Consider the following 17,592-nt stretch of genomic DNA (forward strand, 5'->3'; position numbering starts at 1 on the left):
CACTTTATGTGCTTAATCCCAAGTAGACACTTTGCTCTGTTTGTGTTATATTTAGAGAACAGGACAAAAAACACTCCATTCTCCAGCCTCTCAGGATACCTTGAATCAGTGTTGCATTTACCCCATGCACATCATTTATCGACCATTTTTTAAAGTTATAGCTGCAGAAATTTCAATAAGACTGCAGTAAAATCAACATTTTTGATGCTTTTCTATGGAGGTTTACGAGCAGGATGTCAGAGTTGTGTAGCTGCATCATATGTGATAGGCTCGTGGTGTTTGAGGGCGGGGCTTAGTGATAGGTCAATTGCCTATTCTTATTGGAAGCTAGTTGGTAACACTGCTGGATGATCATACTGACTGGACTTGACGTTCGTTTAATGACAACAGCAGAAGTAAGACTTGACTCCATCGGTTCCAGATTCGGGTGAGACAGACGGAGGTGGAGACGGTTCAAAAAGATGATTGGTCCTGGACAGCTTCTGCTGTCTCTGATGTGAGCCATGGACATTTTTATTATTTGCAGTTAATCACAAACCTCTGCATGTCGAATATATTGATATGATCAAATGTGGGAAACATGATCTGTGTGGAACCCTGTAATCACATACTGATACTATCATCAAGGCAGCCTGCGTTTCAAGTTTATCTCCCTCTGAATGAAAATCTGACACATGATTTGCTCTGATATGAATGCTCCATTTGAACATGATGTGAACTGAGTTAGGGTTGGGCAAACTCCTACCAATCCTAATAATCAGTTCTAGTCATAAAGCAGCTGTGTCTCAGTAATTTAAAGCTCTGCTATGACAAATCTCATAGTATACTGTGTATTTCAATATTGCCCAACCCTAAACAGAGTCGACTTCACCTCTAACTTCACTTCTCTTTTTCCCTAGATATTTTTCCCTGGATATTAAAAAAAATAATTTTCTAAATCTACTAATTTCTTGCAATTTGGGAAACATTTCTTACTTGCTAGCTGCTCATATTACTCTTTTCACATTTTTTGAAAGAAATTGCACCAACTTGCTCAAGGCTCACTGTTTTAAATATTTGTGAAAGGCATTTGCAGGTTTCAGCTGCACAAGAAATAGGATCCAGTTTTGAAAAGGGTTAAAAGCAGACTTCTTTGCTGGTGCCACGGGGTCCTCCGGTCCTTGAAAATCCAGATACTGTTCCTCACACTGTCCTATAGAAGAGTCAGGTCTTTTGGTGTCATGATGACGATTTTTTTTTCTGTGATAAGGACTCAGTACCAGATAAGGTGAAAAAACTGAAGACTGAAGTCACTCCTCTGTTGTGGTGTCCTCATGGATCACTCTCTTTGTGTCCTCTGTGTCCCCGTGTCCCTCTCACCTGCTGTCTGTCTCTTTCAGCCGTTGGAGCTGCTGTGGCACTCCCTGGACGAGTGGCTGGTGCTGATCTCCACAGAGCTGGACCGGAACAGGAAGAACCCGTCTTCCTCCTCCTCCAGCAGCGAGATTGCCTCTCTGCTTCTCAAACAGCGGGAGGTCGACCACTCCGGCTCCCCGCCAAAGCTCCCCGCCCTGATGGACCCTCAGACTGTCATGGAAACGGAGGTGTACGCAGACGGGGAGGACGTCATCTCCATGACAGCCAATCGGCTCAGCGCTGTGATCCAGGCCTTCTACATGTGCTGCTCCTGTCAGATGCCACAAGGGTCAGTATTCAATCTTCATCTGTCAGCCGTCACATCTGATCAGCGTACAGAGAAGCTGGGATTTTGGTACGGTGCATCTGGAGGTCTCTACACATCACAGCTGATACTTAACCCTATTATACCTAGGAAAATTGGCTTGATTTCTCTTAAAAGATGTGGGATGAGGGCGACGAACAACTTGACTAGAAATGGCCCAAGAATGCCAAGAAATGAATAAAAAGTTACAAGAAAATTAAGAGAACATTGGCAAAAAAATAAAAACAAGAAAATGATTTCAAGAAAGTGCTAAGTAAGGCTAATTGTGTGTGTGTGTGTAATATCATTTTCAACACAGTTAAGATAATTATAAATTTAGGTTTTTGGACATTTTTCCACCTGTTTTTTTTTTTAATTTAATTTAAGTAATATCTAATTATTTCTCCTAGCTAATTTTCTGATCCTTTCCTTATAATGTTCTACTATTTTTTAAACATTTTTTCTTGTAGTGTGTGGGACATTTCTCGTCAAGTTGTTCAGTATGTTTTTTTTGTTTTTGTAAGACATCAAACCAGCTTTTTCAGGTTTCAGAGGTTTAAATATAAGTGAAAAGCATCCGAATGCTGCACAAGAAAAGTGATGGTGGTCCAGGTGTTAAAGCCTTAAAGGTGGAGTGTGTAAGATTTAGTGGGATTTGGTGGGGTCTAATGATGTATTGCAGATTGCAGCCAGCTAAAACTCTCAGCTAGAATTCCTTCCATGTTCATTGTTCAGGAGATTTTTATCGGGAGCTGAGTTTCCTCAGAGGTCTTTTCCTCTCTAAAAGAAATGAACTGATTTCAACTGCCATAAACACTGAATGAAGCAGTTTCACGTTATAATTCATGTATTTCTGACACAGTTTGGGCATTCTGGAGACAAGACTCACCCACCACGGGCTACTGTGTGCTCACCCCTTTTCTCTCATAAGCTAATGTGTGCTCAGCTTTTTCAGATCCAGACATTCAGGAAGTTTTTACCATGAGCCAAGTTATCCGCAGAGGTCTCCTCATTTTTAACACTTAAAAACACTGAATAAAGTACTTTCATGGTACAAATCTTAGAAATTGTACAAATCATGCACTTTGGCATGTCGCTGCAGGTGGCTTGTCCGTCACTTGGCAATCACTTAATATCCAGACATCCAGGAGGTTTTTACCAGAAGCTAAGTTATCCACAGAGGTCTCCTCCTCTCTAAAACATATGGAGCAGGTGATTTAAACTGTTACAAAACAAGGAATTAAGCAGTTTCACGTAATAAATCAGTATGTCTCTGGTGCTGCTTATTGTAGTTGGGCTTCTAACTGCGGTGGCTGAGGCAAACACTTGAATCTTCCTATCTGGAGCCAGTAGGCGGGTTTCCATCATCACACAAATTGGGCAAATTGAAATTGCGAATATAAAATATGCTTCATGGAAACATGCGATTTAGAAAAAACTCCCATTTATCGCAAAAACATTTTTACTCTAGCATGAGGTAGTATTTTAGGCAATTTGAAAAAGCCATATTTCGCAAAGCTGCGATGGAAACAATTTATTGTTTTTGCTTTTCTAGGTCACATGATGCTATGGCTATGTGCTTGTCAGTAGGAACTGGCTCCCTCATAATGCAGCAGGCAATAGAAGAGGTGTTATTGCATCTCATAGCTCTTCAAAAGTTGAGTGGATCATTTTGAAGTTTTGAATCAGCAATTCCTCTATGAAATCGTGGACTATCACCTCCTAGAAATCTCTCATACGTGGCTGCTCCCATGTATAAGTGGCTCGCCTTTCCATTATGGCCCCATAACACGCCTACGTGGCCTTGGAATGAAAATAATGATGGCTAGTGTGGTGGCTGCAATAGAAATAAAGCTGCAATTGATTTGAATATCTGTCACCATGCTTCTAGGAATGTTATCGAGTGAGAAATTACATAACATTTCATAAGCTTTATTTCTACCCCAGCATCCATCAGAAGGCTCAAAGTTAAAAAAAACAATGAATACGTAGACTTAAAGCCTAAAAAGACAGATTGTGTCTCTGTTCTGTGCTACAGTGTCAGTGAAGCTGTACGCAGCAGGTGTAAACAGCTGTACTGAAAAACCTTACAAGTGAATCTGTTCTGTCAAACATGCGAGGCAGAAGGCTGAAAAACGCTGCTGAAATGTGTCTTGTGCAGACAGCTGAAGTTCCTCTGCTGAGAGGTGTCACTCCTCAATCTCTGCTGTGCTGAGCCTGCTGTTGACGGATAAACTGGATGCCTCCAGCGCATATATGTCTCCAGATTTTCTGCAGTTATGTGGCAAATACTATAACCGCAATTCCAAAAAAGTTGTGAATTTGTGTGAAACGTGAATAAAAACAGAATACAGTTATTTGTTGATCCTCTCTCACATAATATTTAGTTGAATACAGTACAGAGATAAGACATTCAATATCAAAACTGAAAACTTTTTCTGAATTTGTTGCCTTAAACACCTTCCAAAAAAGTTGCGACAGGAAAATGTTTACTACCGTGTTACATCACCTTTTCTGTTAACAACACTTGGTAAGTTTTTGGGAACTGAGGACACTAATTGTTGAAGTTTTGGAAGTGAATTTCTTTCTCATTCTTGCTTGATATACAACTTCAGTTGCTCAGCATTCCAATGTCTCCCATTGTCATATTTTATGCTTCGTAATGTTCCACACATTTTCAGTTGGAAACAGGTCTGGACTGCAGGCCGGCCTGTCTAGTACTTGTGCTGTTTTACTATGAAGCCGCCTCCATCACAACTTTAAGTGCGTTTCCTGCTTTCAGCTTTTCAGAACTCTCTTGTTCACAAGAAGACTGACGAGGCTTCATTGCCTCCATAACTCATCATAAAACACACTAGATTTAAACTCAACAGAAACAAAATAAAACATACCCTAATTGCCCTGGTTACTCTTGTTAGTAATCTAGATAGTACGTCCTCTATTCCAACCATCACCAGCTCCAGTTTGGCCAGCGGCTGTTTACAGTCCTGTAACTTCTCCCCCCACCACTAGGTGTCAGAGTGTCTGTCAGCTCAGCTGCCTGTTCCACAGGTAGAAACTGGAGACTTGGCTCTGGTGGTGTGTGGTATGCAGTACATATACTGAGTTTAATAGAAAGATGAGTGCCTTTATTTATGACTGTGTTAAAAAAACATACCCTCAGGATTTATAAATACCTTGAGGGGTAATCCATTGAGGTGGATAAGGGAAAAGCCTGGTTTATTCTGATAAGTGGCTGATGTGAGGCCCTACTTAGTAACCATGGTATCTTATCCTGCTGACCTAGTCTGCTTCATGGCAGGATAACTTTCAAGCTTAGTTTAGCTGCATGTCAAAGAATCCCAAAAATAGCTCTATAGCAGCCTACCTTCACTTTTGTCCCATGTTTTAATTGGGTTTTTTTTACAGTGTGACCAAGCGTACACATACGCGTTTGATTTAGTTACAGAGAACTTAATAACAATAAAGTTATGGAAAAAATCATGTGTCACCACTTTTACTGTCTTAAGAAGCCAGTTCATTATTTGATATACAGCCAGCCCATTTCAGTCAATCCTCATTGGACTGAGTAGATTGTGGTTTGCAGTTATATATTGCTTTATATTCTTCATGGAGTTCCATCAGCAGGTTTGTTTGCTGCTGAGAAGAGTGTGGCTCTTGTTTAACCTTACTTTCGTGAAATAATATCCTTTTTTTTCGACAATGGACTGCTCGGGGCTGCTTTCGTACTCCGTGCGCGCGCTGAGTTCGATCCTGGCTTGAGTTAATGCTGATTAGATGAGGCTGAACTGTGTTAAGGGAATGGCTTGAGCCTTAAGTGGAAGTTGACGTTATGTCAGACAGGGCTTTTTCAATTAAGCACAGATTTTCTTAGTAGAGTTGATGGAATACTCCCCTCAAACCTACTGTAAATCAGGAAAATGCAAAGAGTCACTGTTTCTCTTTCACTAGTTAGTTTTCAGGAAGTTGAGAAGGCTCCTCAGTGACCAGCCCTGCTTCATCTGCCTCCTGTTTGTACTCACATTTCACTCTGTTTAGACCCTTCTGCAGGTCTATCATGAAACACAATTCAGTCATTAAAGATGTTTAATGAGCAGCCAGCAGAGGCTTGTTATTGACCTGCCTGCTGAGAGGAGCTCTCTGTCTGTCTGATGATGTTGCTCTTGCCGTTTGTTGCCTGAAGTCTTCTTTTATGATCCAGTGTCATTTTGAGTGTAGGAGATTTTGTCATCTCCAATAGAAATTAATACTTTGAAACCCGAACTGACATCAGTTTTTTGTTGCTGCTTTCTGACGCCTTTAACAAAGTATCTGACCCTTTGAAACCTGAGCAAATTGGTTCGATTTCTTTTGAAAACCTGGGAAAAAAGGCAGTTTTTTCTTGTAAGGTCATTTTCTCATTTGTTTTTGTTTTGTACTTTTTCTTGTAACTTTTCCACAAAATGTTTGCAAAGTTTTGGGCCATGTCTTGTTAGGTTGTTCTGGCATTCTCTTCATGTTTTTGAAAGAAATCAAACCAATTTGCTCAGGTTTCAAAGGGTTGATGATCTAACTGTAGAGATGCCGTCTGTCTTTCACTGCACCTTCCTTACTCTTCACCTCCCTCTCTCTCTCCTCACCCAGGATGACGTCCCCACGCTTTATCGAGTTTGTCTGCAAGCACGACGAGGTGCTCAAGTGTTTTGTGACCAGGTGAGTCAGTGTGGCCCTCTGCCATACTTCAGCCTCCCCACACAGCACCCAGAGACTGCAGATTCATCTAGCAACGTCTCCCCTTCTCCTCTATCTCTGCTCTTATCTCTCTGTTCCCTCGCTCCCCCCGTCATGTTTCACTCTGTTCATCCCTCTGCCTCTTCTTTTCAGGAACCCAAAGATCATCTTTAACCACTTCCATTTCCTCCTGGAGTGTCCAGAGTTGATGTCACGCTTCATGCATATCATTAAGGGCCAGGTAAGGATCATTTTAGTGCAATGGAAACACAGTCATCTCACAATTTTGTTTTATCGACATTTCGAAAATATCGCTTAAGTTTTACGCAAATCTGTTATGGAAACCAGTCTTATGTGATGTCAGCATTACTGCTACGGTTCAGTTTCTGTGACGGCAGGTACAGACTAGAGGATTTTCAAATCTTAATCGATTTTTTAAACGTGGGAGACCACAGACATAATGACAGATTTAAACGATTTTTAATGTTATGATCGTCATGACGCACACGCATAATGATTCGGCCAGATCGTGAGACCACATCAAGATGTCACAGTGGCGATCCCACAGACCTGGGATCTCATAGAATCTCATGTGAACAAAGGTGACTTCAGAAGAAGAACACGGAGGAGGATCGCCAGCGTCAGCTGGCTGCACTGCACTTGCTTGCGTTGTTTTTTTTTTTTGTTTGTTTTTTTTTGCAGCGAAAAACCAAAACATAGAAAAAAGTTATGGATCAAGTCATGGCTGAGAAGACGGGGTGAGCGAGGATTACACATTTTGCACATGGATGTATTATAAGGAATTCGCGTGAGTTGGAGTTGTTTTTTAGCTGTACATGCACGCAGTATCTGTTCGGTGACGCTTCCCGGTCTCCACGCTCTGATTGGCCATTGCAGGTTTCTGCTCAGTATTCCGTCGGAGCCGACAGTCGTAACTATGGTATTTACAATTCGAGATCGAAGAGACTCCGACACAGTAGATTACTGTAACATTAGGATAATTTAGATACTTTATTTGGGGAGATAATCGGTTGTACCAGCCTTAAGTGTCTCAGGGCAAAAGTGGGAATGTTGAATTCTGAAATGATGAGACCGTATGCGTCCGTCTTATTTTCAGCTCTTTTTTTTCAGCATGGTTATCCTCATTTTTATGAAAGAGTAACTAAACTCCTCACTTTACTCTCTTCACTGTAGCAAAATTCAATTGCAATTACAGATTTCAACCTTTAGAGGGCACTTACTATGCACATTTATAACACATTTTGTGGAATTTGAATAGTTTGCACTGATGTCCAGAGTTGGGCCTGAATCAACAACACTACTAAATACCCATAAATACTGCTTTTCAACTGAAAGAGCGGTTTGGGTGTTAAGTTTCTCTTTAAAGCTCGTCACACAGAGGTGTACCAGTCATGCTGATCTGGACCTTGCAGAATCAGCCATCACTATTAGCTCCAAAACTGAGTCAAATACATACATTTCCTCCCAACAGCCCGTGCTGCTTCACTTGCCTCTCCTGTATGCAAACTACACTGCAGCTCCAAAGTATTTACCTTATTCCTCCGTCTCTCCTTTGATAAGTCAGTCCCTGTGTGTCTGTATGTGACTGTCTTCAGGGACTTTATGGAGAGTGACTTTGAAAGTCCCCTGTCTTCACTCCAGGATCATTTACCAGTGTTACAACCATGGCGATAACACTTGTCTTAAGTTCCATTTATATGGCTTCATAAATTTTAAGTGCTGCTCCGAGTTGCGTGCTGTTCCCCCACTCTTCAGTATTCATATTTGAGCTGCAGCGTTCGAGCCTCGTTACCCATGGATTATGGCTCGCCTGGGAGTAGGCCCTTGTTTTAATTACAGACTTTAACCTGGTGAATTTGATTTCATCTCCTGATTCCTCTCTCTGTACGCCCCGCAGCCCTGGGGGGAAAAGCCTTTCTCTCTCTTCCACGCTCATCCTTCACTCTACCTCCAACGCTTAGAGAACAAAGGCATATATTATGCAAATAGACCCCAGCCTCATCTCTGTATTACAGACGAGTATTTCAGCACTGAAGGCTTTCTGAGTCGTCGGCTGAGACGGAAAAATCCACAGTCTGCGAGTTGAAAGCACATAGAAGTGGTAATTAGTTTAGGAAAGTGCTGTGCAGTGTGGGATGAAGTCTTGTTTTTCCCTCTCAGCCCTTCAAGGATCGCTGTGAGTGGTTCTATGAGCATCTGCTGGCTGGCCAGCCAGACTCAGACATGGTTCATCGCCCGGTCAACGAGAACGACATCCTGCTCATCCACAGAGGTACAAAATGTCCTTTTTACACATCAGCACTGTCTGTGTGTGGAGGTGGCAAGATCACAACACATGTCATTTACACTCCAGTCTTAAGTTTCATGGCTTATTGGCAAATACACACAGAATGAGTGGAGGTGGATATGTGCTGGTTATTGATACAATCTGAATATTTAGGAGCACATTAATGATAAAACAGTAGAATCCTCACTGCAATAAGCAGTATTTATTGAATTTACTTCCTGTGGGTTGAAGCATGTTTTCTTTTAGGCTTGGCAATAAAATCATGCATGGGGCTCTGTTAGTGTGGGACCGTTTTTGCAGGTCCAGTTGAGATAATAAAAACATATATATATATATTTTTTTTTACTATAAGATATTTCATAGTGCACTGTCACTGTCTGTGTGTAGAGGGATCCATTGTTATGATAACTCCTAGAGGGATTTCATGAACGATAGAATTACTCACAGCCAATCAGAATCTGTTTTATTTATACATCACATTTGACATAGATCCTAACATCTAATATGGACCACAAAATGTCTGTTTTCATGTTAAAAAATATGTTCGATTTGGTTTTCTTTTTGTTTTTATTTCTGTGAATTTAGTCAACAATAATTAGTCTCCCTGACTGTAGCAGATTCTGGCCAGTAGATGGAGCTGTTAACTGCTATCAGGAGAAGAAGGAAGAAAAAAGTCCAAAGTGTTGATTTAAAAACATCACCTTAAGATGCTGATTTATAGGCTACAGAACAAATTTTGAATTTAGATCAAAATCCTTTGAATTGAAGGTAGATTTATTACATTTATTACAATTTACATTTGTCCTTGATCCTGCTACATCTTTGGAGTTGAAGGATGAGTTGATTAAAATCAGCAGCTTCTATGAAAATTCCATCAGGTTGCTTGGCGATGTTGCTGCTGGTGGCATCATAAAATTCCTGCAGTGCATGTTTTGAATTTACATCAGTCTTCTGTCCTTATGGCTTCCAACAAGGTCTGCCCATCCCGAAGCTTAATCCGGGATGTCATGGGTTAACTCTGTTAGGGGCAGCAGTCCCTGATCTCCCGAAGTGTTCAGTTTGGGTGTCATCAGAACATTTCAGGAACATTTTCCTTCAAAATAAAGTTTCGGGAGTGCTGATCATATTGTTGTCTCAATTGCAGCTTATCTCTCTCATGTAGGATTTAGGAACAACCTTTTACATACTATCATCACTCAGTCACACCTATTAATGGCTATATGACCTATTATTGACCTGCGGATGACAATTAAATGAAGTAATTTTTTCCCTGAGACATACAGCCAAACGGTCTCTGGCATTGATGGGGTTTCTAAAGTTGGTTTTGTTTTTACTGATGTCCTCTTTTACCATCGACACAAAGTCTACAAACTGATGTTGAGTCAGGATGAATGAGACTTGTCTTTAGAAGAAAACAGCTCTTGTAATACAGCGCACAGCAGCAGCAGCTAACCAACATCCATTTTTGTGGAGTGTGTAGCGCGTGCTCTGCGCCACTGTTTACAGACCGTTATCATTCTTCAGTGTGGATGCTCACATCTTTATCTTTATAGTTGTGGTTATAGTTATAGTGCTTGGTATTGACGGCCCTTAACAGTGTACTGCTGACACCTTTGTTCTGCCAACACACAGGTCTAACGGAAATTAATGATTTTTTTTATATGCACAACTTATGTTGGTCCAAGCAAGGCCTTATGCTGTGTTCAAACTCCAAGCGAAAACACATGAGCATGTTTAGCTACATGAGACATGTCCAAAGTCTGGCCAGTGGAACAATGTGGCCCTTTGACATGTTTTAAGCGGCCTGTGGCTTGTTTTTGAAAATCTACTATATGTGCTCTGAATGTCACATACAGAAACTTTAAGAACTACCTTGTTTGCTGCCCCCACAAATGATTTCCAACAATATCCACTATGGATGGTGTGAGTGGAAGGATACAACTGCAAAATTACTGAAGCTGTTTGTACAAAATGTGGTAATGAGGTAAAAGATAAAAATGCTCGTAGTTCCACCTTATTTCCATCTGTTCTTCACATATTTTACTCCTCACCTACCTCATCTTCCTAATACTAACTCTGTCTTTAATCTCACTGACAGAGTCCATATTCAGGAGCAGCTGTGAGATGGTTTCCAAGTCCACCAATGAGAAACTCAAACAGGGCATCGCTGTTCGCTTCCACGGCGAGGAGGGCATGGTGGGTCATATGACAGTGCATGAGTGCATCAGTGATATAACTCTGTTTGTGTTGGCCTTTTTGAGCTGATGGATCTGCAGTCTCATGTCTCAGTGAGTCCTCAGCAGTGTGTTGTGTTGAGTTTTTATGCCTTCCTGTCAGCCACAGCTATGGCCGGGGGCATTTTTTTTGTTTTTTTTTCCATCCATCTATACGTCCAGCCACATTACATTAGATTAGGAGGTCAAGGTCACTGTCTTATTCTTGTGAACGCAATATCTCAAAAACACCTGGAGGGATTTTTTTCAAACTTGGCACAAACATTCACTTGGACTCAAGGATGAACTGATCAGATTTTAGCGGGCCAAGTACAGGGTCACTTTGGCCTTGCATTCACCTAATTCTTGTCAGTGTGATATCTCAAGAGCACTATGAGGGATGTTTTTCAAACGTGGCACAAAATATTAACTTGGACTCAACAATGAACTTATTAGAAGTTGGTGCTCAAAGGTCAAGGTCACTATGACCTTGTGTGCCTAATTCTTGTGAGCGCAATATCTCAAGAACACCTTGAGGGGGATATTTCAAATCTGTGACATAATTTCGATTAGACTCAAGAATGAACTAATTGGATTTTTGTGGTGAAAGATCATCGTGACCTTGCTTTATCTTATTCTTGTGAATATAATATCTCAAGAACACCTGGAGGGAATTTCTTCAAGTTCTTCACATTTCTTCAGGCACAAACATTCATTTGGACTCAACATTGAACTGACAATTCTCACAAACACAATATTCAAGAATTTCTTGAGGGAATCTTTTTAAATTTGATACAAACGTCCAATTAGTGTTAACAAAGAACTGATTAAACATGTTTTTGGCCATAACTCAAGAATTCACACACTAAAATTTTACACAAATGTCTAATAAGAGTAAACAATGAATTGCTCCATGTTTTCATACACATGGATGTCAACTGTAAGTGCAACTTGACTGGTGCATGTTTAGCATACAAGGGCATGGTGGTAATTCTAGTTTCTGTGTTTTTCAGGGCCAGGGTGTTGTGCGGGAGTGGTTTGACATCCTGTCCAATGAGATCATCAACCCAGACTATGCTCTGTTCACTCAGTCAGCTGATGGTACCTGACCTTTTCCTTACTGTGATAACACTCAGTATGATGCTCAGAACCGTATCCCACAGACTGAAGGTGTGTGTGTGTGTGTGTGTGTGTGTGTGTGTGTGTGTGTGTGTGTGTGTGTGTGTGTGTGATTTACAGGTACCACTTTTCAACCCAACAGTAACTCATCTGTAAACCCGGACCACCTGAACTACTTCCGGTTCGCAGGCCAGATCCTGGGTCTGGCTCTGTACCACCGACAGTTGGTCAACATCTACTTCACCCGCTCCTTCTACAAACACATTCTAGGTAAAAGAACTCATACCTACATGTAGATATGAGTCAGACTAGTGTCCTGGTAGATAATAAATATATGGGGTCATCCACCTTTAACCCTTATGTATGGGGTCATCCACCTTTAACCCTTTACATTTGCATGAAACATTAAATACACAGTTACCTCACACACGCAGTGCTGGTGTCAGCAGGACTCACTCTTTCCTTTGATGGTGAAATCAGAGTAGAAAATATATTAAAAAATAGTCAGTTTAACTTTATGTCTTGCATGAAAATTTCAAAGCAGTACATTAGTTGTAATCTGGGTGATTGTTGTCTGTATATTGGTCAGTGATGTTAGTTTCAGTTAATGTTGCTTTCCATAGCCCAACACCCAAAAGCCCAACAGTCAGTAGAGGTGAAATACAGGAGGTGTTTTCATTTTAGTCTGGCACTCCATTGACTCCATGAGCTTTAGTGCTGTCAGGGTCAACATGAGGGTCCTGGATTAATATAAACAAACTACCCAGCATTAACATGGCAGTGATAGTACTGGATTACCTTAAATATGGAATACCCTACGATAAAATGAAGAAACTCAGTCCGCCTGTCTGACTGCATCCTTTTTCTCCCAGTCAATCTGAAATTGCACATGGGCGTTTAGAATTGCCATATGTGGAGCCTGACAGAGCCCTTAATCTCATTGCCTGTGCCTGTTTTGTATAAAAATACTTAGCGTTGACTTGCCTCTTCTGCCTGTGCAGTCAATTAGTGAAAAGAACAGACAGCGCCACTCTGCTATTGTAACCCACATTGTGGAAGAGGGTAGAATTGCAGTTTGAATGACAGAAATAATGCACTATTTTTTCAGTCTTTCACAGCTGTTAAAATTGTTGTTGTTGTTGATTTGCACACCATTAATGTTCCCCAGAAGTTAACCTCTAAATGTATGTGTATATATATATTCTAATATGAGTACCTAGCTTTGACAAAATCTGTGAGAAATTTAAGAGTCGAGCTCTACTTAATGTGAAAGTCATATTTTGTGTTTATTACTATGTTTATATTGTTGTGTGTGTGTGTGTGTGTGTGTGTGTGTGTGTGTGTGTGTGTTTTCATTTTCCAGGTATCCCAGTGAACTACCAGGACGTGTCGTCCATTGATCCAGAGTATGCCAAGAACCTGCAGTGGATCCTGGATAACGATATCAGCGATCTGGGTCTGGAGCTCACCTTCTCTGTGGAGACGGATGTGTTCGGGGCCATGGAGGAAGTGCCGCTTAAACCTGGAGGCACCAGCATCCTGGTCACCCAGGACAACAAGGTCAGTCACAGACACAGTCAGAGGCATCATGTCTCACAGTATCAACAAAACACAACATGTAGTTTGTTTAGTGAAAGGAAAAGTTGAGTGATAGATTGTAATACTTTATAGTCACTAAAAATATCTTCATAGAGTTTAATGGAAACAGACTCTTTCATTGGATGGCAATTACAGGTAAATAACGACTGTAAAGGGTTTCTCATTTAGGGGTTTGTAACGCTGGGTGGGGTTGTGACATGTTTGTTGGAGAGGGAATTAATCAGAAACAAAATTCTGTAGTTGTTATGTATATATATTTTTTCTTTGTTATTTGATTTTTCTCATGATTGCATTGTTCCGGAAGAAGAAAAATCATCAAGGAGACAAAGCTTCTTGTGTAACGGTCACAAAAACAAAAAAAAAAAATAGCAAAGGTTGGCAGCAGCTGCTCAAAAAGTCAAATAAGTCCACAGTTTTGACTGTTAGTACATTTTAGATCCATTTGTGCTGCAAGACAAAATGTACTCTGACTACACAGCCTGTTCTTTGAATGTGCTGTCAGGATGTAGCCTCGTGTATCGCTTCTCAAGTTCAAATAAGTACGCTTTGGTCGGGGAAGGTGTCTGGTGTAAATGAGGATTTGACAGTAACCAGGTCAGCACACTGCATGTAAACCAGGCACATGGAAGAAGTTTGTCTTCAGGGCTTTTTGCAGAAAGGAGACAAACTTCTCCAAACGGTAAGCTGTTGTCCAATTATTTACGATTTCTCCAGCCAATTCACCAGAAGAAAATGTTTCTCTTTACCACGCTTTACGTTTCAACAATGCTGTGGTTAACATATCGTTAGGTTTAGGCACAAAAACCACTTGGTTAGGGGCGGCCTCTAGCTCACCTGCCAGAGTACGTGCTGAGGCCTTTGCAGTGGCCCGGGTTCGATTCCAGCCTGTGGCCCTTTGCTGCGTGTCACTCCACCTCTCTCTCCCAAGTTTCCTGTCATTCTATAGCTGTCCTATCCATAAAGGGAAAAATCCCTCCCAAAAAAATCTTTAAAAAAAAACAAACTAACTAAAAGAAAGCAAAGAACATGTTTTGGATTAAAATACTCCATTTTGGGGACACAATCCCCACTGGAAAGCTGGAGCCCAAAAAAAGATGCTGTAAATACACAGGTTGCTACAAAACACCCATGTTTGGAACCTAAAAGCTGCATACTGGTAGTTGTACTTTTTCTATCTCGTGAGCAAAAGCCTCCTTTTCTCTGTTTTAATGCCTCTGCGTCAGTGAAAGCTGAGACTGGAGGCATTGTTTTAGGGTTGTCTGTCTGACCCATTTTTTTGAGCGTAACATATCAAGAATGCCTTGGGGGAATTTCTTTAAAATTAGCACAAATATACATTTTGACTCGGTGATGGGCAGATTAGACTTTGGATGTCACAAGTCAAAGGTCAAGATCACCATAACCTTGTCTTTCTTATTCTTTTCAACACAATATCTCAAGAACACGTTAAGGAAATTTCTTTAGATTTGACACCAACATTCACTTGGCCCGAATGATGAGCTAGTAAAAATGTGGTGTTCAAAGGTCAAGGTCACTGTGACCTTTCATCAATCTCATTCTCATTAACACAATATCCAAAGATGGCCTTGAAGGAATTTCCTTAAATTTGTCCACTTGGATTCAAGAATTAACTGATTAGAATCTTGTGTTTAAAAAGTCAAAGGTCATGGTCACACTTATCTCAGCAAGCTACTGCATAGATGGCCTAGTTTTTTTAAAAAGCCATCTCACTTCTACATTGCCGTTCAAGAAAATGCAAATAGAAAATAAAATGGTCTGTCTATGCATCTCCAAGCTCACAGATTGTACAAAATCAGATGGCATTGCTCCGCTGCCGGACAATGTTACTGCAAAACCACAAGCGGACTTTTTTAAAAAATCAAAAATCTGTCCAATTTTAAAGATGCGGTTGTTTTGGTTTAAGTTCTCTTCTATTCTGTTCATCCAGAGTTGGTCTCCTCTGAGTGATTGATCTGTCTCCTTCGGCTCATTGCAGGCAGTCCTAATTAAAGGCTGCAGTGCTGCAGTGTTCCTGCAGAGGGCACTGTCTGTCCAACAGCAACAGAGTCTTTCTCTCTGAGCGGTGTCTCTCTCTTGTCCATCAGTATTTCTGAAGGCTTTGATCTCTGTGCGTGTGTGTGTGTGTCCTCTCTCAGGCCGAGTACGTCCAGCTGGTGACGGAGCTGAGGATGACGCGAGCCATCCAGCCTCAGATAAACGGCTTCCTGCAAGGATTCCACACCTTCATTCCCCCCTCACTCATTCAGCTATTCGACGAATATGAATTGGTTAGTCATCCTCCTTCCGACCTCCTCCTCTCTCCCTACTTTACCTCCTGCTCCTCCTCCTCCTCACATCCATTGCCTTTCACTGTTGGCATTCTCCTTGTCCCCCCTCCTCCTGCCCGCTCAGCTCGCCTCTGATGCAGGGATTGATTTGCCATGTCTGGATGGGGCGGGGTGTGGGGTGCGAGGGTCACCTTGAAGCCCATCCCTCTTCTCCAACTCCATTAGAGGGTTTTTTTACTGTGTCGGCAGATTTTACGTGCTCACTCGTGCAAAGATCAATAGTGTGGCATGATGATTATCCCGCCTCGGGTTTGTTGGACATGTCTCGGCCACGCTGTCATCGCAGGACAACTGACGACTCAACAGCCTGGTTTGTGTTCTCACAGCACAACAGCTGTTTGACTCTGATCAGCTGCGTTCAGCTCTGTTAGTGTACCTAGAGTTAAAGGAGAAGGATGGAAAGATTCTCTATTTTTCTTATTCACAAAGAACTCACACGTGCAAATTTCTGTTTACTAAAACACAGATGCGATTAATGCACCACTGAAAGTAGTCCCAGACACCCCTCGCTTGAGCAATGTTAGTTAAAAACCACAGTGTTTCAGGAAGTGAGAGCTTTTTAAAAAAGGAGACTATGCATTGTTAGGTGTTTTTAAAGCTTCATATAGGATCCAATGGGCTGAGTGCCACAGACAGGGGAGACAAGTCCCACAGTATTGAGAAACACGTTGATACAATGTGTACACAACCGACTGCTCCAGCTTAGTTGACATGTTTATCACCAAAGCAGCAGTTATACCTCATGAACAGGAGTCTCTCTTTCATTATTCAGATAATTAAAGAAACTACGTGACACAAGTTAGCAACATAATTGTTTGATCAGTGAGCATAATGTGAACACTCAGTACGTTTACATGCACAGTTCAGTGGAGCCATGGTTATAGCTCACTTAGGTCATTTAATGTGGCTGCTGTCCTTGTCTCAGTATACAAGCAGCAGGGGAGAATTCATTTTTTGATGGGAATATGTCAGACTCCATCACAGCAGGTGGAGATATGCCCCCTTTCAGCTAGTTGCAATATTATTAAATAAGTATTATTTACAATAACAATAAAATTGCTGCGTCACGTCACGTCACGTCAATGCTTGCATTTTTTTTCAGTTACTGACCTGTTTTCCAGCACTCCTTCCCCCCTCATAAATAACAAACAGTCCCTAACTATAACCAGTGGTGACTAGGAGCATGCGCAGATCACCTTTTCCAGTTAAAGTCCAACTGAGGTGTTTACATGATAGATTATGACTTATATGACTGTTTTTTTGTCCAGTTTTGTTTTTTTTGGGGAGGGGGGTTGCTTAGTCGACGTGAGGGTCTAAGGTCTGACGGATGTCGTATGCTTTAAAGCCCTCTGAGGAAAATTGTGTTTTGTCATAATGGGCTTTATAAATAAATTTAATTGAATATCTAGATTTCCAATTGCATTATCTGGGTGTTAGTCGGACTACACTCGGTTTAGTATGATTTCAGTCAAATCAACATGTTTACATGGGTTTTAAAAGTCCATTTTTAGGCAGACTAACACAATAATTCAACTTTTTCTAACAGTGTGTAAATGTACTGAGTGAATTTCAAAGCAATGCCGTACATTACTGCGT

At 41.2% G+C, this 17,592-nt stretch overlaps 1 protein-coding gene across 2 annotated transcripts in view; it reads left to right on the forward strand.

Moving 5' to 3' along the window:
• The window catches only part of hace1 (HECT domain and ankyrin repeat containing E3 ubiquitin protein ligase 1), a 43,826-nt gene that overhangs the window by 13,410 nt on the left and 12,824 nt on the right, over window positions 1–17,592 (forward strand). The window contains exons 12-21 of one of the 2 annotated variants that reach the window (XM_088084954.1): window positions 422–496; window positions 1,380–1,684; window positions 6,323–6,391; window positions 6,563–6,650; window positions 8,591–8,702; window positions 10,816–10,913; window positions 11,944–12,031; window positions 12,170–12,319; window positions 13,413–13,609; window positions 15,805–15,936. In XM_088084954.1, the coding sequence (XP_087941080.1) occupies window positions 422–496; window positions 1,380–1,684; window positions 6,323–6,391; window positions 6,563–6,650; window positions 8,591–8,702; window positions 10,816–10,913; window positions 11,944–12,031; window positions 12,170–12,319; window positions 13,413–13,609; window positions 15,805–15,936 (1,314 nt within the window). The remainder of the gene's footprint in view (window positions 1–421; window positions 497–1,379; window positions 1,685–6,322; window positions 6,392–6,562; window positions 6,651–8,590; window positions 8,703–10,815; window positions 10,914–11,943; window positions 12,032–12,169; window positions 12,320–13,412; window positions 13,610–15,804; window positions 15,937–17,592) is intronic. The other variant, XM_042490274.2, reaches the window with a different exon arrangement.

This window comes from Plectropomus leopardus, chromosome 11, assembly GCF_026936395.1.
Source record: "Plectropomus leopardus strain MGB_pleo_1.0 chromosome 11, ASM2693639v1, whole genome shotgun sequence".
NCBI lineage: Eukaryota > Metazoa > Chordata > Actinopteri > Perciformes > Serranidae > Plectropomus > Plectropomus leopardus.